The following is a 21,780-nucleotide window of genomic DNA, read 5'->3' as shown; positions in this document are numbered from 1 at the left end:
GGGGGTGCATAAAATAAAAAAAAACGATATTGAAACATGATGCATTTAAAAAGATAATTTTGACTCATTTCACAAAAATTAAGACATTTCAGAAACATTTAGGTCGATGTTGACACAATCTTTTCGAACTTCAGGACTCTGAAGGTTTGTCGGGCAGTTTGAAATCTGAGGTGAACTTCAATCTTCTCGTTGCCTGTCTTTGTCCTCAGGTGGCTGTGGACCTGTGTCGTCAGAAGGGTGTGATGCCTTACTCGGGGCTCAGCAGCAGAGCAGAGTCAGAGCGGGATACTGAAAGCCTGATGGAGGAAGTTCTGAAGCTCAAATCTCTTCTCAGCACAAAGAGAGAACAGATCGCTACTCTCAGAACGGTCCTTAAGGCCAACAAACAGGTGAGCCCCCACCAAGCTAAGCTGCTGCTTGAAGTATTTTTAAATTATTTATCCAGAAGTGTAGCACAGAGTTCAGGCAGTATAATTTTTTCAAATGTTTAAGTAGGTTTAACTTCCAGTTTATTATAATGCAGCACTAGATGACCTGCTACTGTCATTCCCTGAGCCGTCTGTGTTTCGTTCACAAACAAACACGCCCTCACAAACGTGCTCCAGGTCACTGGACTGTGCTTACCTGCAATGTCACACTGATCTGTCAACCATTAGTGTGACCTTTTGTCACACGTTTGAAGACTGGTCGCTGGTACTACTGTATGTTAGGTGCTGGCTGGTGGTTTTGATACAATCATAACATGCTGCTTTAAAGATTTTAATGTTCTAAAAAACAAAACAAATAAACATCAATCTTTTTAGATTTCTTGGTAGCAGCTGAGTGTTTGACAGATCTTTGTTTTGTCATAGAATCCATTTTTACAAGTAGTGCTTCATATTGCATAGCAATTTTTTGTCATCGCATTCAATTGATTTCAGTTTATTTATAAAGCACCAAGTCACAACAGAAGTCGTCTCAGGGCGCTGAACAGAAACATTCACATACATAAAAATTCAATTAGTAACATTATCTAAGGAAGGAAGCCATGCTCAGTATTATTTCAGGCTGTGCACACTTGTGCAACATCAATATATTTTATCATGGTCTCAATTTTTTTACATCACAAAAAATGGGCATTTCAACAGGGCTGTTTGCACATTTTATATCCACTATGCATCTCTTTAGCACATGGCAGCCTGCTTGAGATGAAATTGTTTTTGTAGAGTAAAAAGAACAGTAACACTGGAAAGACTTGGTTTTTAGGGGTTGTGGGGATGTCAGCAGCAGGGGATGTTGAATGTTCCAGTGAAGTGTAAAATTGTGGATTTTTTTTTGGAGTTGACATCAGAGTAACTCCATTTGGTGAGTTAGGGTGAGGTATCATGAGGTGGAGCAGCTGGCAGTGTGGTGCAGCAACTTGATCCTGAACATCACAAAGGTAAAGTGATGGTCGTAGACTTTAGGAAGACCAAAAATGTCATCCAGTGTTCATCGGCAGGGACAGAGTGGAAAGTGTCTCAGACTTCTAGTACTTCGGGGTACATCTAGAGGACAATCCGACCTGGAGTAATGTCATTTAGGGGTGCACCGATTGGAGTTTTCTGGCCAATCACCGATTTCTACGAAGTCTGACCTGCCGATTCCGATTTTGTCTCATACCGATTTTGTTTTATAAGCAACTGACTGGTATAAGGTCACAATGCACCTTCAATTTGTCCAATATTATTTTATTGAAAAGCATACCCTTGTACAATATCCTAGAAACTATACAAACTTGTTTTAACTGGCCATGAGGTAGTGCTCTGACATATAAATGATGTTCAGACAATTGTTGTTAAAACAAAAAAAAAATAGGTAAAATTGTTTTCTCATGCACGTATCGGCCGATTTCCCAAAATTAAGGAAATTGGGGCTGATTTATCGGTGCACCCCTAGTCGTCATAATTTTCAAGAAGGTCCAGCAGAGATTGCATTTCCTGAGGGTTCTGAGAAACAACCATTTTGCCCAAAATGCTGGTGGACCCTCTGCTCAGATCATTTAGACACTGTCTGTGCGTATGGTTCAGCAGCTGCACGACAGACAGGAAAACACTTCAGAGAGTCAGAAACACGGCTCACAACATCGTTGGTTGCCCTCTGCCCTCCCTCGAGGACCTGTTTAATGCTCGATGCCAGAGGAGAGCACAGAACATTCTCTGGGACCCTCCCACCTCGATTATTTCCAGTTCCAGCTGCTGCCCTCAGGAAGACGCTGAAGACAAAAACTAACAGGCTGAACAGCCGAGCCATCGTCCAAATAAATTCTGCTTTAAAACAATGAGGCTGTGTGTGTGTGTGTGTGTGTGTGTGTGTGTCTTAAGCACGGTCTCTTTAAGCATTACAGTATTATTTTTGTGTGTTATAATTTGTTTATTGTGTTTTTATTTATTGTATTTTTACATCAAATTGCTGCTGGAGCACTGGAAAGGATTTCACTTTAAATTTGAGCAACTTGTGTGCAGTGACAATAAAAATGCATTTTATTCTATTCCACTCAAAACCTACTTTACTTTAGATCACTTTTGTGTGACACGTCACAAAAACATTTTGTCTTTTTTTTTTTAGACTGCTGAATTGGCGTTGTCCAATCTGAAGACGAAGTATGAGACAGAGAAGAGTATGGTGTCAGAGACCATGATGAAACTGCGAAATGAGCTCAAAACCCTGAAGGAGGATGCTGCCACCTTCTCCTCACTCCGAGTCATGTTTGCCAGTCGGTAAGACATTTTCATTCAGCCTTTATTTATACAGGCTATATTTCATTCCTTTTATATCTGATTTGCAGCCAAACAACCATCTTACAACAACAATTAACCAATATATTGGTGTAGGAAACTATAGAGGCTGCGGTAGCTTGGTGGTCATTGTCGTGGTCTTGTAATCCTGAGGTTGCGGGTTTGAGCCCAGGTTGAGTCAGGAAGGGCGTCCAGCGGAAAACAAATTGCCAAATCTTTCATGCGAGTTCGCTCACTGTGGTGACCCTTAAAGAGGGGAGCAGCTGAAAGAAACTTAAATATTCCTACTGGAAAATATATTTTGAGTTTCAGAATGTTTTTACAAAGTTAATGTAAACTGGTGATTGTTTCTTGGCTCTGGTTGTTTTGTAGATTTAGGTAATTATTGTGTCTATGCTCTGTAGTGGTGCTGGTTGTAGCAGAGCTTCAGCTTCAGGTGTCACTCACCTACTAATAAGCTTGTTGTGCTCAATACGCCTGGGAACAATCCAGCAGTTCACGTGAAGATTATAAACCACATGCTCTGCCTTGTGCTCATGGGAGAAGCCGAGAGCAGGTTTTCCCATCAAGTCAGGTCACCGTAAGGAAGGAGTCAAATGTTTGCAGGGTGGGTGGGACATTTAGGAGGAGTCTGGTGTAGGAGAAGAGTTAGACGAAGAGTTAATTCATGGACCTTCACATTTCAAACACTAATCTCTTCAGATCATCGTTCACACCAACAGTGTTTTTGTGATTGATGCTGGGAGACGATAATTTAAAAAAATTTTTTTTTTTAACATATTTTTATGGAAAATGTACAAATTATATCAGATTTCAGGGAAAGCTCCTGGTCTGTTCATTGGACTGTGCAGGTCCTTCTGCAGATCGTTATGAGCTGCTGGTTGATCAGCTCCAAGGAGGATTGGCGATCAAGGACGTCTGCTTTCTGACTGAAGATTAAAGCTTTAAGAGACGAGGTCTTGTGTTAGTTTAGTGTTGTCGCCGTCATGTGGAGAAGTGCAGCAACTCACCTTGTGCAGTTTTAATTGTAGTTTCTTCACTTGTTTCAAAGGAACCTTTAACTTTAAATGTAGCTGGTGAAAGTTAAACACTGAGTGTCAGTCAGGACACAAAAAACTGACATTTATCCATTTGTTTTCAGCAACAAGAATGAAAAAAGGTTTTATCAAACCCAAGACTAAATGTCTTGATTTATCACTACTGAACCAAAATTATACAGTTCATTATGTATAACCCACATATGTAGCAACAGTCTTATCAAATCCAGGCAGAAATATCTAAAATAGTTAAGTCGGGTCCTCTGGACAGATCCAAAGAATAAAAAAAAACTTGTTGAAACGTTTTGTCTTTAATCCAAAAATTTTCCTCAGTCCACCCTCTTATCTTTTACCTTGTAATCACTTTATTTAATCTAAAGCGTCTAATCATAGTGGACTGATTACAGTTGAACTGCTCCATAGGAAAATGTCTCAAATTTGATAAAGATGAATACATTTGTATAAAAATACAGAAACCCAATGTTTAACATCAGCTGAACTAAAACACTAGTAAAGTGTATAAACTCTACATGTTAGTGATTTTTCAACCCCACCCCCAACATTTAGTAACATAAAGTATTTCATAAAAGTAAAGAAACATTCACAGCATGACTAGTATCCACACATTTACTGTAAATTTAAAGTACAGCAGTTGGTAAAACTAATGCATTCACCAACCTTGAAGGACGTTTCATGTTTGAACACCCTGGACCGGCCATTCTGTGTTCGTTCCTCCTTCCTGTTCCTCTCAAACCCAGCCGGTTGAAGCAGATGTCCGCTTGTCCTGAGCCTGGTTCTGCTAAAGGTTTCTTGCTCATCAGGGAGTTTTTCCCTTTCCACTGTGGCCTTTGTGCTTGCCCAGGATGGAAGACAGCGATGAAATAAAGATTCAACACAATCTGCTGCTTCCTTAGATAGATAACTTTACTAATTGGCTTTTTTATGTATGTGGATGTTTCTGTTCAGTGCCCAGAGACGACTTCTGTTGTGACTTGGTGCTAAAGAAATAAACTGAATTGAAAAAAACGTCCTTCAAAGAGAGAGCGAGAGATTTGTCATTCCACCGCATGTAGTACATGTGGTGGAATGAGATTATGTACACAGGGTCTCAGTTACATCCAACAATAAAATGTAAAAGAAAAACAGTAATAAGATCTAAGATATGAACTAAGAAAACCATCAATTAAATATACACTAAGCCCTAATAGCATAAAAACAATACACCGAACAGCAGCACGAACATGAGTCTGTGTGAGCAGATGAGCACGAATGAACACGGCAACATGAAACAGATCAGCAGCAACATGAAACAGATAGGCAGCAACATGAAACAGATCAGCAGCAACATGAAACAGATCAGCAGCAACATGAAACAGATAGGCAGCAACATGAAACAGATCAGCAGCAACATGAAACAGATCAGCAGCAACATGAAACAGATCAGCAGCAGCATGATGTGATTCTTCACAGTGATTGTTCTGGTTAGAGATTCATGAGTCTAACAGCCTCAGGGTAGAAGCTGTTCCTCAGTCTAGTGGTTCTACACTTAATGCTCCTCAACCTCCTTCCTGAGGGGAGTGGGGCAAAAAAGTGTGTGTGCTGGGTGAGTGGGGTCCTTCATGAGGGTGAATTAGTAATTTTTGCCAGGGGTTGTAAAAACTTGGACATGAATTGTTCTGCTAATAAATCTGACAGAAAACTTTAGTATCTAGAGTAAGGTTAAAACCTCTTACACAGAAATTACTGGGTATGTTGGAACCCTGTTAATCTTTACAACCAGTAGATGGCAGAGTAGTACCAAACATACAACAATATGAAAACAAGTACCTAAATGCAAAGTTACAATAAAATCGTAGACTAACAAAATTTGTGTTTCCATTTAAACACTCAGTTTTGTTTAGAGTCTTTCCAACAAATATTTTTCAGAATGAAACATATTGTTTCATTGAGTTATATTATTGTGCCCATAACAAACCCCAGACTGGTTTTCCCTGGCTTTTGATTAATAGGTGGAAATATTTGGTGTGTTTGTGCTTTGTGATGGTGTTTACAGTTTTCAGTCTAACACACGCTGAGTCTTGTTTGAGCATGATATGGGGTGCCTCTGGCTCTGTGTCTGCTCTTGGCTGAATGTGCATGTTGCATGTTATTGTTGTTCACCTCTTTCAGGTGCGATCAGTACATCACCCAGCTGGATGAGATGCAGAGGCAGCTCGCAGCTGCAGAGGATGAGAAGAAGACACTGAATTCCCTGCTGCGCATGGCCATCCAGCAGAAACTGGCCCTGACTCAGCGTTTGGAGGACCTGGAGGTGCCTCAGTATCCACACAGCTTGAACAGCAGCCCCCGCCGCTCTCGGGCCAAAGAGCTTGTTGTCAAGTCGGCCCGCGGCACTCGTAGCCCCCGCAGCAGCCCTGCCCGGCCACAGCTAAGGAGCAGCTCGCGAGCTAGCCCTGTTCTTGGCAGCAGCGTCACCACCTCGGCCACGCACCACCTGCGAACTCTGACTCGAAGTCTCAACACAAGCCCCGTAAGAACCTCTTCTTCTCTTTGCCCTGAGAACATCACTCATACCAGCAGGTCATCCCACAGAGGCAGGGGGCTCCCTCGAGATGCCACCTTCATTAGAAGTCATAGTGTTAGTGTTGTCTGTAACACAGAGTCGAGTCGAGGGTTTTCTCTCACACGTAGAGATTCCAGTAGTTCTCTGAGCAGCGAGTTAAAGGTAAAAACAAATGTCTGTGATCCAAGAAGGGCTGCGTCCAGCCGCAGAGCTTCACTTCCTGAATATCAGGAGACTTTCGTCACATCTCGGGCTGGGCCTTCCTCTTCCTGCAGGAAAAAATCTTTTTCTTTACCTGCCGATCATCTAACCTCCTCTAACGCTTTGCGTGTGTATACTAACACATCCATAGCATGGCGTGACCGTCAACAAACATCCGGTCAAAAATCACACAGAGATCTTTCTGTGAGGAAAAAAAAGAGTTGACTCAAAGGTCTAAATCTGTACGGGCAGCTGCTGTTAAACAGTTAAACATTTCATTCAGAGCTGCTCACTTCACAGGCAAACTCCAATTCTTCTGAGGCTCAGATGACCTCAGTCTGTTCATAACCAGCATGGTAGGAGCAGGACGGCAGGTCTGCAGGGAGTCTCGAGGTACATCCTCCACTTCCACAAATAGAACTGAAGAGGAATTTCATGTTAAGTAGGAACTCTGGTAATAAAAGTCAGGATGCATCTGCCATGGCTTGAAGCTCCTCAAAGTCCTCCCTCAGGCACTAAAATACAAGAAAACAGATTTAAAATCAGAAAGTCTTTTATTGCTTTTATTGATATCTATACATTTTATTCTAAACTACAAATAAATATGTACTGTATTTTTTGCCATATAAGTTGCACCTTTTTGCATAAATTAGCAAGTCCTGCAACGTACACACCGAAGCAACTAATAAACATTTCCCCCCATATTTATAACCCAATTTTTGTTTGAGATCTGACGATTTCATTCATTCTGACATGGAAAATATTGAACACCACCATTTTCAGCCGCTAGAGGGCGCTCAAGTCATATAGCAAGCCAAGTGTCACATTAATGGGTAAAAGTGGCTATTAATGAGACACTTGACTTGCCATACAAAGCCACCTTCGTCTCTCTCCATAACTCCTGGAGTAAATGTCAAATCAGCTGCATTTCATTGTGCCGCCCAGGAGAAATGCAGCTGATTTGATCATTAAAGTGCATTTATTAAGGAAAAGTTCAACTGAGACACACCTTTGCTATAATGTTGAGCAAACAAATAATTGTTTTTCAGTGTTAATCTTGTTAAATTCTTGTTAAAATCCTCCCGTGCACGCTCCCGCGCCCGCCATTTGGCAGCCAATCAATTTTTGGCTCATCACCGGCCCAAGTTTCCAGTTGGTCAGCGATGACGCATAATAGATGCAACTTATACAGTGAAGCGACATGTTTTTTTTTTCACACTTTATTAGACATATTTGGACTGATGCGACTTATACTGCGGTGCGACATGTACGGCAGCAAGTACGGTAGCATCTCGGCACAGATTTTGTTTCAGAAACAACCCTCACTGTGATTAACAATATTTAGTCCTTTAACTGATAGTCTTAATATTATAGGACTGTTTATCTACTCTCATTTCTAGTAATTTAGGTTGAATTAAGTGTTTTCTTTTGTGTTTGTCTCCCCTGTTTCTGTAGCGCTGAAGCTCTCCTCCTGTTACTCCAAAACCCCTCTTCTCTCTAAGGACCTGTCTTCATGTTGACTCCCTCCTCCCTCTCTGATTCAAGACATCCTGTCCACCCTCAGTACGATGCTACATCACCCTCTGTCCACCTGAATCATGGACTGAAACCGTATGTAAAACAGATCCCTCTCATCCACCCTGTTGGTCTTCTTTGCTTGGAAGTGGAGAAACCTGCATGCAGCCTGGAGGTGGATGAAGAGATGAACGTGCTGCTCGTTTTTTCTGTCATTGACTGTTTTGTCTAAAATATTCCCCTTTCTATTTCATCTTGTTCAAGACTCCATGTTGTGGTGGACCTTTGACAGTATTTATCCTACAATCAGGGCCTTTTTGTGCAGTTTCTACTGTCCTCTGACTGATTCCTGGCTGTGATCTGTTCTCAGAAGACTTTCTCTTCACTCTTGCCTTTAATCTGTGTTTCTGGTCTGACCTGTCAGGCTTTAGTGTTAGCAAGCCATTAGCTAATTTATAATAACACTCCCTGTTTGTTACTTTTAAAGAGCAGTGTAGCCTTACCAACACAACCTTTAAGCTTGTTGCTGTGAAATGTTACCGCCACAACCTTTCTTGTTAAAACCCTGACTTCTATTGTCTTTGCCTGTCAGCTTCACCGTTTAATAAGAGCTGAGTTAAGATGGTGTTTTATGTGGAAATAGATCAGCCATAAATCCACCACCTCAGGTCAAACCACAGGTCTTCAGTTAGACGATTTACAAATCTTTTATGCGAGTCTTACTGTGCAAACTATGCAGACCAAGCCAGGATGGTGCCTGTATGATCGGCTGCAGGCTCCAGGTGGCTTTAACCACGCTTGACTTTAGTTTAGGGCTGGGCGATATCTCGATATTTTAAAAATATCTAGACAATTTAAAACGCAATATAAAATGAGACTATATTGATATAAAGCAATATAGTCTCATACTCTACATAAAGTTATAAATCCACCAGTTTTTCTCCCACTCTGCAGGCTGCAGCCTTCATGCCATCCCTCCTCCTCTCTCCCTCACTGAATACAAACCCGCCCCTCCCGTCTGCTCCAGCTGAAGAAGCTTAATATGCAAATAGGTATTTTTTAATTTACCCTTTATTTATACAGGTTAGTCTCATTGAGCCACGAGAACTCATTTTCAAGAGAGACTGTTTAGGGAGCACGTGGTGGCCTTGCTCATGGGCCCAGAGTGGGGCGAATGAGGGTGGAGGCAGGTGTGGGTATTCCACCTTTTCCACCCACATTTTTTTTTATGTTGACTGTACCGGGAGGTGACCCTGCGACTTTCCGATCACAGGCTCATCTTCTAACCTCTGCGCCACTGGGAGAGCCACTTTAAATTCCTGATAAGGTGTAAAAAATGATGGTAGCTGCTACAAAGGAGAGGTTTGTTGTTCTCCAGGAAATGAACTGGTTTAGAGTGTCAACATCTGATGTTGTTTTCTCATCAAAAAAACATGGAGACAGATATCCCATTTAGGGTGATTTATTTGCTGTGGTTCTTCTGGTATTTACACACAGCATAAAATCAACTCGAGGCTCAGCTGCAAGGCTCCGTTTGTGTCGGGAGAGGAAAAAAAACTTTGACTGACACACGCAGCTCTGAACTTTGTTTACACAGAGCGATGCGTTCACCAGCGTCACAGCCACGATGCATTTAAGAGCATAGGAACTATTAAATTCAGAAAGAAACGAGCCGTAATCCAACAGAACCGAGCTCAGTAAACAAGCCAACTGCACAACAATGTGAACTTTCTAACGGCTTTGGTAATAAAGGTTATTTACTTAATTACAATCAGACTTTTTAAAGAGCAAGTCATCCTTTCATTATGTTTGTATGTGTTATGTTTAAATTTTAAGTGCACAGCTGTGTTTTTGGTTTTGTTATGCAGGAAAAAAATATTTTTGAAACATTTCTTTTGTACAGTTACAGCTTTGTTAAACTGTGTGACAATTGGGACAAAGCTTTGACTCAGAAATATATTTTTTGTTATTAGTTTATGGAAAGAAAAAAAAATGTCAAGATATATATTGTATATCGCCATTTATCGTAAAATATCGAGATATTAATTTTGGTCCATATCGCCCAGCTCTACTTTCGTTAAACACATGCTGACTGCAACAACTTCTACAAACACTTAACAGAAAGCAGTGATTAAGTGTTATTTCAGAGTACAAAGTGTAAAAGCTGTCTTGTCTTCTTGTTGTGGGACTTTTTAAAATCTCTGATCTCTGACTTGATTTTTACCTGAAGCTGATCATAGCATATCCCACGCCTATTTCTCTTGATTACAGTAATAATAGCATTAAGGTTTTTCTTATTCTTTAGGACACTGAATCAACTATAATCATGTGTTTTATGGTTAAATGTCACTGTGCTTTTGTTTGTGACTGAAATACTCACACTCAGCATTACCCACAACAACGACCTTCCTGCTTTTGTGTCTTTAGAGTCAAATAATTTCAGTTTAGGATGCCAAAAGGATCAACAAAATTGCTGCTTGTGGAACAAGTTCAAATATAATTCCCAGTTATTACACTGCAAACTTTACATCTATTACATTAATACAAAAAGCTAACAGATCATTGATCTGCCAGTCAGGTAGAGGCCTCCAGCAGAAGAAAAGGTGTGGAAATGCTCTTTTATTAATCAATACTCTTTATTGGATTGCTTTGAGTTGGGCGATTCCAACACTGTTGTTTATCAGTGTCTGTTAGCTCAAATCAGTGCTGTAAAATTCCCTGCATCAGAAACTCAAATTGAGCTGATAATAACAATCATGATCACGTATTCAAAACACATGTTGACCTTTTCTCTCCATCAGTTTCCTGGTCAATGATCTGGTTTTCTCCGAGCAGTAACATCCTGCTGATTATTCTTTCTTTGATGCCTTGAGTTTCTTTCCTTCTCTAGTATATTTTTTTAAATCTTTTCTAGCAGTCACTAGATTTGATCTTTTGTCCTGATGTACATTTTGCTTTTTGAGACGGCTCATTAAACATGTTTAGCACTGACTAAGATCTCATTTTGATCAAATATTTTCACTTTTTATCTTGTTTTTTCTGTATAAAATGACTCGTTTCATATTGGTTTGCCCTAAGAATGATGACCTCCATTTATATTTATTGTGCAGTGTTACTGTATAGTAATCATGGAGAAATAAATAATATAAATGTATTAAAGAACTTGAAGGTACTGTTGGGCTGCTGTAAAGTTTTGAATTGGATCATTAAAAAATGAAAATGCTTGACGTGCAACAATGAAGGATGTAAATGGATTTCATTATCTATTTAACTTCTAGTCTATTTAATTCACTGTGTGTAGTTTTATTGACCATTGCTGTATAATGTTCTGTATTTAAATCCTGTGCATTCTGTGTAAATGTAAAAGTTATCCTTCACTCTACAGAACCTGATGAAGACCTTGAACATTTTTGGTGTATAAAAGCCGACCCTTTAGTGACCCCATGAAGAATAAAGTCAACACTGTTCACTGGTCGTGGTCTGGAGAGAATTTAATCTGATTTATTTATGTGTAGAAGAATTATAAATGCTCTCAGTGTTTTTGGTTATGTTTACAGTCCTGAAGAGAAATAATTTTAAAATGCTGTAAATGTTTCTTTAGAACATGCTGGTGAAGATTCAGTGAAGTGAATAACAATAAGTGAGTTTCTTTAGAACGTTCCTGAAAAGGCAAATAGTATCTAAAGGTAGTAAACTACTGTACTAAAAATACATTTTACTTTTAGCCTTCAAAACACACACCAATGAAAGTCCCCACACATTTTGCCCTTGTACTTATTTGTCTCTTGTTAGCAAAATTTTTCATGAATCACTGAATCAGAATCGGATACTTAATCCCAGAGGGAAATTGACTTTACAGTTGCTCCATGGAAATATGTGTGTTCTATACATTCAACTATGTGAAGCTGTAGTGCAATTATGAATATGGGGGTTTAATGTCAACAAGGTAAGAAGTCCAGTGTTAATGGAGTCTCTGACACTCAGAGGGTGGAGTTGTATAGCTGGATGGCCACAGACAGAAATCACTTCCTGTGTTGCATTTTGGCGGTCTCAGCCTTGCTCTAAACGTGCTCCTGTGTTTGGCAAGCACAGCATGGAGAGAATGGGTGACATGGTCCACAATGGCATGTTAGCATCCTCCTGTCTGACACCACAGTCATCGAGTCCAGCTCCACCCCCACAACGTCACTGGTCCTGCAGATGAGTTCGTTGAGTCTGTTGGCACCTGCTACCCTCCGTCTGCTGCCCCAGCACACAACAGCAAACTGGAGGACACACTGGCCACCACCAGTCTCACAAAACATCTTCAGCATGGTACGGCAGATGTTGAAGGACCTTAACCTCAAAAAATAGAGGCAGCTCTGGTCCTTCTTGTAGAGGGCATCAGTGTTCTTCTTAGCCCAGTTTATGGTCAATGAACACTAGGTATTTATAATCCTCCACAATGTTCACAGTAACAACCAGTGTCCTGACCCTCCTCAGATCCACAACCAGTTCCTTTGTCTTTGTCCCACTGAGCTGCAGCTTGTTCTGCTCACACCATGTGACAGTTACCGACTACAGCCCTGTATTCAGCATCGTAGCCACTGCTGACATGTCCAACTACTGCAGAGTCATCAGAAAACTTCTGGAGATGGCAGGACTGTCTGGTAGCTGAAGGCTGGTGTGGAGGGTGAAGAGGAAGGAGTTCAGTGCCCTGAGATTTTTGTCTTGAACTTTTTTTGAATTTCCCTGTGATGACTTCTTTTGTGACTTGGCACTATATAAATAAACTATTGAATTGAAGGTGGAGAGGACTGTTCCCTGTGGGACAGTATTGACAGTAATCCCCAGTATTGCTGACCACCCTGTCTGCTGGTTGGCCATGTGCCCCGTGCCCTCAGTTCCACCTGCACTAGCTGGTCTGAAACCAGTGATGGTCTTCATACCACTCCAGACCTCCAGAATAAACTATTGAAACTTTCAAAATGTAACCACTGTGCTTACATCCACAACTGATTAACTTTTGGAGTCAACTCAATTCAGGATGGCTTCCACAGACATCTGACTTTAAAAAACACAAAAATGGCAATTTATTGTCCAATTTTCTAGATGTTGAGCTAAGATTTGGCGTGGTAGTAGTTCAATATAATTCTTATCACATGATTTTGAGCGCAACATGTCAACAGCTTTGCTTAAAACCTTGGCACTGAGTCAACCCTGTTCAAATGACATTAACCTACACAAAAAATGTCTCTAACTCAAATACATAGCTCAAATTTTGTGTGGTAGTAGCTAAGAGTCATTCAAAAGTAACACACTCCAAGTACTAACAAATCACCTGAGATCACAATAGACCCGTTTTAGACTCCATCAAAACTGCAGAGTACTGAAAGTGTTGAAATTATAGATGCTGGTCATAAAATTAGAATATCATGAAAAAGTTTATTTCGGTAATTACATTCAAAAAGTGAAACTTGTATATTATATTCATTAAATGCACACAGACTGATATATTTCCAATGTTTATTTTTTGTAATGTTGATTATAACTGACAACTAATGAAAACCCCAAATTCAGTATCTCAGGACATTAGAATATTGTGAAAAGATTCAATATTGAAGAGGCCAGGTGACACACTCTAATCAGCTAATTAACTCAAAACACCTGCAAAGGCCTTTAAATGGTCTCTCAGTCTAGTTCTGTATGCTTCACAATCATGGGGAAGACCGCTGACTTGACATTTGTCCAAAAGACAACCATTGACACCTTTCACAAGGAGGGCAAGACACAAAAGTTAATTGCTAAAGAGGCTGGCTGTTCACAGAGCTCTGTGTCCAAGCACATTAATAGAGAGGTGAAGGGAAGGAAAAGATATGGTAGAAAGAAGTGCACAAGTAATAGGGATAACCGCACCCTGGAGAGGATTGTGGAACAAAACTCATTCCAAAGTGTGGGGGAGATTCACAAAGAATGGACTGCAGCTGGAGCAGTGCTTCAAGAACCACCATGCACAGATGTATGCAAGACACGAGTTTCAGCTGTCGCGTTCCTTGTGTCAAGCCACTTTTGAACAAGAGACGGCATCAGAAGCGTCTTGCCTGGGACTGCTGCTCAGTGGTCCAAAGTTATGTTTTCTGATGAAAGTAAATTTTGCATTTCATATGAAAATCAAGGTCCCAGAGTCTGGAGAAAGAGAGAAGAGGCACAGAATCTATGTTGCATGAGGTCCAGTGTCAAGTTTCCACAGTCAGTGATGGTATGGGGTGCCATGTCATCTGTTGGTGTTGGTCCACTGTGTTTTCTGAGGTCCAAGGTCAAAGCAGCCATCTACCAGGAAGTTTTAGAGCACTTCATGCTTCCTGCTGCTCACCAACTTTATGGAGATGCAGATTTCATTTTCCAACAGAACGTGGCACCTGCACACAGTGCCAAAGCTACCAGTACCTGGTTTAAGCACCATGGTATCCCTGTTCTCAATTGGCCAGCAAACTCACATGACCTTAACCCCATATAAAATCTATGGAGTATTGTGAAGAGGAAGATGTGATACATCAGACTCAACAATTCAGAAGAGCTGAAGGCGACTATCAGAGCAACCTGGGCTCTCACAACACCTGAGCAGTGTCACAGACTGATGGACTCCATGCCACGCTGCATTGCTGCAGTAATCCAGACAAAAGGAGCAACAACGAAGTATTGAGTGCTGTACATGCTCATACTTTTCATTTTCATGCTTTTCAATTGACCAACATTTCTAAAAATCCTTTTTTTTAATTGGTCTTAATATTCTAATTTTTGAGATACTGAATTTAGGGTTTTCATTAGTTGTCAGTTATAATCAACATTAAAAGAAATAAACATTTGAAATATATCAGTCTGTGTGCATTTAATGAATATAATATACAAGTTTCACTTTTTGAATGGAATTACTGAAATGAATAAACTTTTTCATGGTATTCTAATTTTATGACCAGCGCCTGTGTAAAGATGCACTGTAAACAACGGACACTTGGCACAAGTTATTTTCCTTGATTTCACCATGTTACCTGGGAGGAAAAAACTTCTGCAAATATGACACAAGCTTCTGCAAATATGACACTAGCTTCTAAAGCTATGTGGAAGATTTTGAACCAGCAGCAAGAGTGTTATTTAGAAAAACTAATCATCAAGGGCTAAGATGAGCTTGGTAAACTCAGAAGATGAGAAGGTTCCGCCAGCAGTGGCCCAGACATGAACTATATGATGTTAACTAGAAAGTTCCTGGAGAAACTTTGATGGGGACTGCCATGTGGCAGCCATTTTAAAATTATGATTTGACAGTACTATGTGTTGGGGTTTGCTCTCAGCTACCAACATACCAAATTTCAACTCAAAATGGCAAATTGTCAATGAGTTAAAGTTATTTTTTCCTTTTAAGCTATGGTGTCCATCTTGGATTTTAGATTTAGATTCAGTATGTGATGGGGAAGGTTCTCAGCTGTAACTTCACCAAATTTCAGCTTAATATCTCTAAAAATGGCTGATTTACAGTATTTTAACGTTTTAGCTCTGGCAGCCATTTTCGATATTTGATTTGCAACCAGTCTATGAAAAATTACAAATAAAAATTTTATATTTGCAAACTACGTTGCGTCCATGGTAACCCGAAATGCCAATAAAAGTAATAGCACACATCACGGTGCCAATTCAATTCAATTCAAAAATACTTCATTAATCCCAAAGGGAAATTAAGTGTCGTGTGTCAAACCGGTCGTTATGACATAACATTTGTGGAGGTACACATTGCGGTTCGGGCAGCATTAAAGTTGATAAAAGAGTAAGATATAAAGTTAAGAAACCTTGTCAGGTGGATAATATTTAGTGGCTGCCTTACAGTCCCCAATAAGCAGGTTGTTGTCACATAGGGAGGTGTGCTCCTCAAGTCTATTCATTGCTGGGAGAACGGAAAAAAGGCCGTACCTAATAGAAAAAAACTGAGATGTTGCTCATAGTTTTACTTTCAAATTTCTGGTTTAACCTGGCTAGCCACAAACACTGCTGTTTCTTCAATAACTTTTGAATATTTTCATCTTGATTCATGATATTGTGTGGTAGCCTGGTATAGTGCAAGTCTTCCTCACAATGTGTCCTGATGCATGCTCAATAATCCAGGTAGAAAAATCTAAAAAAGTTCAATCTGGCCCTCTGGACTCTAACTAAATGTGGCAGCCATATATACGACAATAGTTCAATATTGTTTTATATTCTAACAGAAGCACACCATCACTGGGTCAGGGCAGCTTGTTGGCACCGTTGGTAGATCAGTTGCTTCTCAGCGAGACAGTTGCCAGATCAACTCCTGGGACTGTCAGGGGATTTTTGGTAAAGGTTTATGGATGATTATCACTAATGTTAAATTAATGTTGAAACGTGTGAGTTCAGAGAGTTGTTTTTCCTCTCAGGATCCTGCAGGCACACCTGACGCCTCCCAGTCTGTGAGCTGGGAAGCCGAGGTCGTTGTGACCTGTAGTAGTTGATATTACAAACAATTCTGGCACACTGTCCGGTGCAGATCCTCACAACTGGGCTCCACTGAAACCAGTGTAAGCCTGTTATGAACTCTGTCCTTGCGAGTTAAACTGGGTTAAAAAAAATCTTCTGTCATCGAGTATGGCTCATAAATGAAAGGATATTTTTATCCAACGCCCTGGGGCCTTTTGCATGTTCTCTCCATACATGTGTGCATTTTCACTGGCTACTCTGGTTTCCAGACCAAAAACATGCATGTTAGGCTAACTGGTAACTTGTCCCTGTGTGTGTGTGTGTGTGTGAGTGAGAGAGTGAATGGTTGTTTGTCTCGTTTGTCTCCATGTGTCCCTGTGATGGACTTGCGACCTGTCCAGGGTGCCCCTCGCACAGGGACTGTTGGACATGGACACCAGCGACACCCTCAACCTGGAAAGGAAGGAGCCGATAATCGATGATATAGGCAAGATTTTGTTTAAACCTCCAGTGCCTCCAGCATGGCCGACTTCAGTTTGATGTCACCTGAATACAGAATATATTGCACTGGACTGTAGTTATTTTCAAGGTTTGATCAAAATAGCTGCAGCTCTGCCATTTTTCAATATAAAATAAATTTTAGTCTAAAACTGACATGAAAGGTGGTGGGTGCATCCCTTTAAAGAATGCTAGGCCTTTAATTATTTGCTAGATTTGTGCAGCACAATCTCGTCTAACACTGTCGCTAGAATTGACCATTTTTAACAAACAAATGTCCAGTAAACAAATGATTTTATCAGAGGGTGTGCAGACATGCAGCTGGTGTCAGAGGACACGTCCCCACAGGACCACACGAATCTAATCAGCTCATAAAGGAAATGCTTTGAGCAGCATGACAGCCAAACAAGTTAGTCAAAGATGGTGTTTACCGATTGACTTGTTATGAACCGTGCAGGGGAAAAAAAAAAAAAACAGCAACAAAAAGTGTAGAAAATTTGACTTTATTACAAACCGGATTCCAAAAAAGTTGGGACACTAAACAAATTGTGAATAAAAACTGAATGCAATGATGTGGAGATGGCAAATGTCAATATTTTATTTGTAATATAACATAGATGACAGATTTTAAAGGAAAAATCTGTTGTTTCCAAATTTCATGGCGTCAACAAATCCCCAAAAAGTTGGGACAAGTCCATTTTTACCACTGTGTGGTATCCCCCCTTCTTCTTACAACACTCAACAGACATCTGGGGACAGAGGAGACCAGTTTCTCAAGTTTAGAAATAGGAATGCTCTCCCATTCATGTCTAATACAGGCCTCTAACTGTTCAATCATCTTGGGCCTTCTTTGTCGCACCTTCCTCTTTATGATGCGCCAAATGTTCTCTATAGGTGAAAGATCTGGACTGCAGGCTGGACATTTCAGTACCCGGATCCTTCTCCCCTACTGTAAAGCGCCTTGGGGCCCCTCATAGGGGGCTGGAAGGCGCTATAGAAGTAAGCTCCATTTACCATTTACCATTCTCCTACGTAGCCATGATGTTGTGATTGCTGCAGAATGTGGTCTGGCATTATCGTGTTGAAAAATGCAGGGTCTTCCCTGAAAGAGATGACGTCTAGATGGGAGCATATGTTGTTCTAGAACCTGAACATAGTTCTCTGCATTAATGGTGCCTTTCCAGACATGCAAGCTGCCCATGCCACAAGCGCTCATGCAACCCCATACCATCAGTGATGCAGGCTTCTGAACGGAGCGTTGATAACAACTTGGGCTATCCTTGTCCTCTCTGGTCCGGATGACATGGCGTCCCAGTGTTCCATAAAGAACTTCAAATCGTGACTCATCTGACCACAGAACAGTCTTCTATCTTGCCACACTCCATTTTAAATGACCCCTGGCCCAGTGCAAACGTCTGAGCTTGTGGAGCTTGCTTAGAAATGGCTTCCTCTTTGCACTGTAGAGTTTCAGCTGGCAACGGCGGATGGCACGGTGGATTGTGTTCACTGACAATGCTTTCTGGAAGTATTCCTGAGCCCATTCTGTTATTTCCTTGACAGTGGCATTCCTGTTTGAGGTGCAGTGACGTTTCAGGGCCCGGAGATCACGAGCATCCAGTAGAGTTTTACGGCCTTGACCTTTACGCACAGCGATTGTTCCAGATTCTCTGAATCTTTTGATGATGTTATGCACGGTTGATGATGATAACTTAAAAGTCTTTGCTATTTTACGCTGGGTAACACCATTCTGGTATTGCTGCACTATCTTTCTGCGCAACAATGGTGGAATTGGTGATCCTCTTACCATCTTGGTTTCTGAGAGACACTGACACTCTGAGAAGCTCTTTTTATACCCAATCATGTTGTCAATTGACCTAATTAGTGTTAATTGGTCTTCCAGCTGTTCGTTATATGCTCAATTTCCTTTTTACAGCCACTTATTGCTACTTGTCCCAACTTTTTTGGGATTTGTTGACACTGTGAAATTTTGACTCAACATATTTTTCCTTTAAAATGTTACATTTACTCAGATTAAACTTTTGATCTGTCATCTATGTTATATTACAAATAAAATATTGACATTTGCCATCTCCACATCATTGCATTCAGTTTTTATTCACAATTTGTTCAGTGTCCCAACTTTTTTGGAATCCGGTTTGTATAAATACTTTTAAGGTAAATATTACATTTGCTTGGCTTGAGCACACTGGGTCGATATTGTAATGCACACTAAATAAGATTATTTAATTTTAATATTTAGTATGTCTTGATTATATGAAAACATTTTAGTTATGTTTTTATTCTTGTAAACTAATCTAAACGTCCGTTTAAAGGAGAAAATGTTACATTTATTGTGATTTTCAATCCAATTTGTTTTTATATGACGTTTTTTTTTTTTTACTGCCTTTTCCCCTACTCTATTTTTATCAATTCCTGTATTTTAAATGGAACATTTATAATCACAAATAAAATACTCTGAAGTATTTTTTTTGGTCGATGTTTGATGGAAAACATTTAAAAAAACAGGCCGGTGCAAAGCTTTGCCAACAATTTTATTCAGCTGTTCTTCCACTTTTATGCAAACGTGACGTCTACATACAGAATTTCTACATTGTTGCAAACTGATGGATGATCTTTGACAGAAAAAAGCTGTAATTGCTCACGTCCTCAGTGTCTCCTGCTTTGTGTGTTGGCTTATCCTGGGATAGACCCGGCCTTTTGGCTTTATTCAAACTAAAAACACAGACGGGATGTGTTTGCTCAGACTAACAATAGCTGCTAACCAAAGAGTGCTTTCAAGTGAAAACATTTTGGGTTGGTCTACAGTCTGGAACGTGCAGAGCAGCCTGCAACATTTTCTTTGGTTGAGCTGAAGAATCTGAATCGTATCAGTGTATCCAGTCTGAAGCTAAACAAGAAGTGGACCTTTTAGATAGATAATGATCTTTGGCACAAAAGCAACACAACCAAAATGCCTCGGAAGGACAAACTCAATGTGAGAAAACACTGCGGAGAAAAGAAAAGACGAAGATTTATAATGCATCACATGAAGAGCACAGGAACAATTCATGCATGTTGATTTCAAGCCCTTCCTCAGTTTTATGAAAAGTAAAGTTTCAAACCCAAAATCACAGCTCGAACTGCAGATGATTGTCTCAGAGCCACATATTTGCAGCAGCAGTCCTGAGATCAGCGTGTTCTTTTGGAGCTGGTCTTAGGGCCCAGCCAGCGGAACAAGTTTGAGCAGCTCCAGATCTTTTTCAAGTTAAAAATGATGCAACAACATGTTTTTGCACAGAAATGGAGCCTGCTCAGAATGAAATCCCTGAACTTTGAAGCAGGCGTGGACCACTGCCTCAGAGTTTATTGCAGTTTTATCAAACCTTGGACAGAAAGAGAAGGTTTCTTACATAAATCGTCAAATATTACTTTATGTATTAATTCATGCACATTTCTATGAGAACGTTAAAGAAAAGTGATACTTAGAGTGCAACATTTCTCATATTCACCCCTGAAACATGTTCTGCATTGCAGGTAATTTAGCTGAAATTAACTAATGAGGGATGAGCTAAAAATGCAGATAATCTTCAATTTTCTCTTCAAGCACAAAGTGTTATACTGTATTAGTACTTTTTAAAAATACAGTATGATCTTGTTTATGGGTCTACTGAAAAACTAAAAGCGTTGCACAACACATATATACTCCACTGAATATCTATATTAGTGTTCATAAATCTGTTCTGTAGGCCACAAAGTAATACAACATAATGGGTTTAGTTACGTTTCATCATTTGGATGAAATAAACAGAACTGCCAACATTTGTTTGAAAAAGTGAGTAGTTGAAACAAGACAAGCACTTCTTTATTAAATGTTACATTTTATTGTACTCCTATTCCTGTCCTGATCTTTTGACTAATCGGTTCAAAACTGACTGAACTGCAGAACCTGTAGCTGCTGTTTTCTGGGCAGATCTTGTACGTGTTACTCATGTCGAGCAAACAGGATCCAAATACCTCTTTCATGGGAATTTATACTCCCTTAATGTCAGGATTAAAATAAATAAAATTGTGTTTACATGAACCCATCTGTGGGCGAAACAGACAGGAAGTTACATGACGACTTGACTTGATACAGTAAACTCACTTTTGTATTAAAGATGTAGTTATTTTACATGAAATGACTCTTTTTATTACCCTCAGATTTTGAGACTTTGTTGTGTTTTCTGACCAGGAAGTTACTGATCTGATAATACAATCTACAAATCTTTGAGACATTAAAAGAATAAAAAAAAAAAAAAAAGGTTTTCTATTTTTAATATTGTTAAATCAATTTTCCTACACAAATGAATAACAAAGTTTCTATCATTCAGTAATTATTGTAGATATTTGGTTTCTTCTGATAAAAAGCAACAACCAAAAACATACAAATAGCCCAAACCCTGACATCCACCCGTAAGAAACCGTAGTAAAAGCCAATAAAGTAAGAAACAAAGGAAACCAATGAGTTCTATTGACAAAACGGATGTCATGATGGAGCGGGTAAATGAATGAACAGATAAACAATTAAATACTGTTAAAAAAAAACCCAGATAAAATAAGAAAAAAAAAATCTCTGTATATTATTCCATATATACACATATAAATAAGGGCCTTGCTCAAGGATCCACAGCAGTGGCGATTTTAGCCTCTTTTTAGGGGTGCTCAAACACCCCTAAATTTTTATTCAGCACCCCTGAAAAATAAAGTA

The 21,780-nt window shown here is 39.9% G+C and overlaps 1 protein-coding gene across 1 annotated transcript in view; it reads left to right on the top strand.

Moving 5' to 3' along the window:
- The window catches only part of zgc:162200 (uncharacterized protein LOC558638 homolog), a 16,245-nt gene extending 7,986 nt beyond the window's left edge, over positions 1-8,259 (top strand). The window contains exons 7-10 of the mRNA XM_037684778.1: positions 210-389; positions 2,587-2,738; positions 5,963-6,323; positions 8,013-8,259. Of these exons, the coding sequence (XP_037540706.1) occupies positions 210-389; positions 2,587-2,738; positions 5,963-6,323; positions 8,013-8,018 (699 nt within the window). The 3' untranslated portion in view covers positions 8,019-8,259. The remainder of the gene's footprint in view (positions 1-209; positions 390-2,586; positions 2,739-5,962; positions 6,324-8,012) is intronic.
- The last annotated feature ends 13,521 nt before the right edge of the window (positions 8,260-21,780 follow it).

Source organism: Nematolebias whitei, chromosome 11 (assembly GCF_014905685.2).
Source record: "Nematolebias whitei isolate Nwh7 chromosome 11, NemWhi1, whole genome shotgun sequence".
Taxonomy (NCBI): domain Eukaryota; kingdom Metazoa; phylum Chordata; class Actinopteri; order Cyprinodontiformes; family Rivulidae; genus Nematolebias; species Nematolebias whitei.
This window is presented reverse-complemented; position numbering and strand designations above follow the sequence as displayed.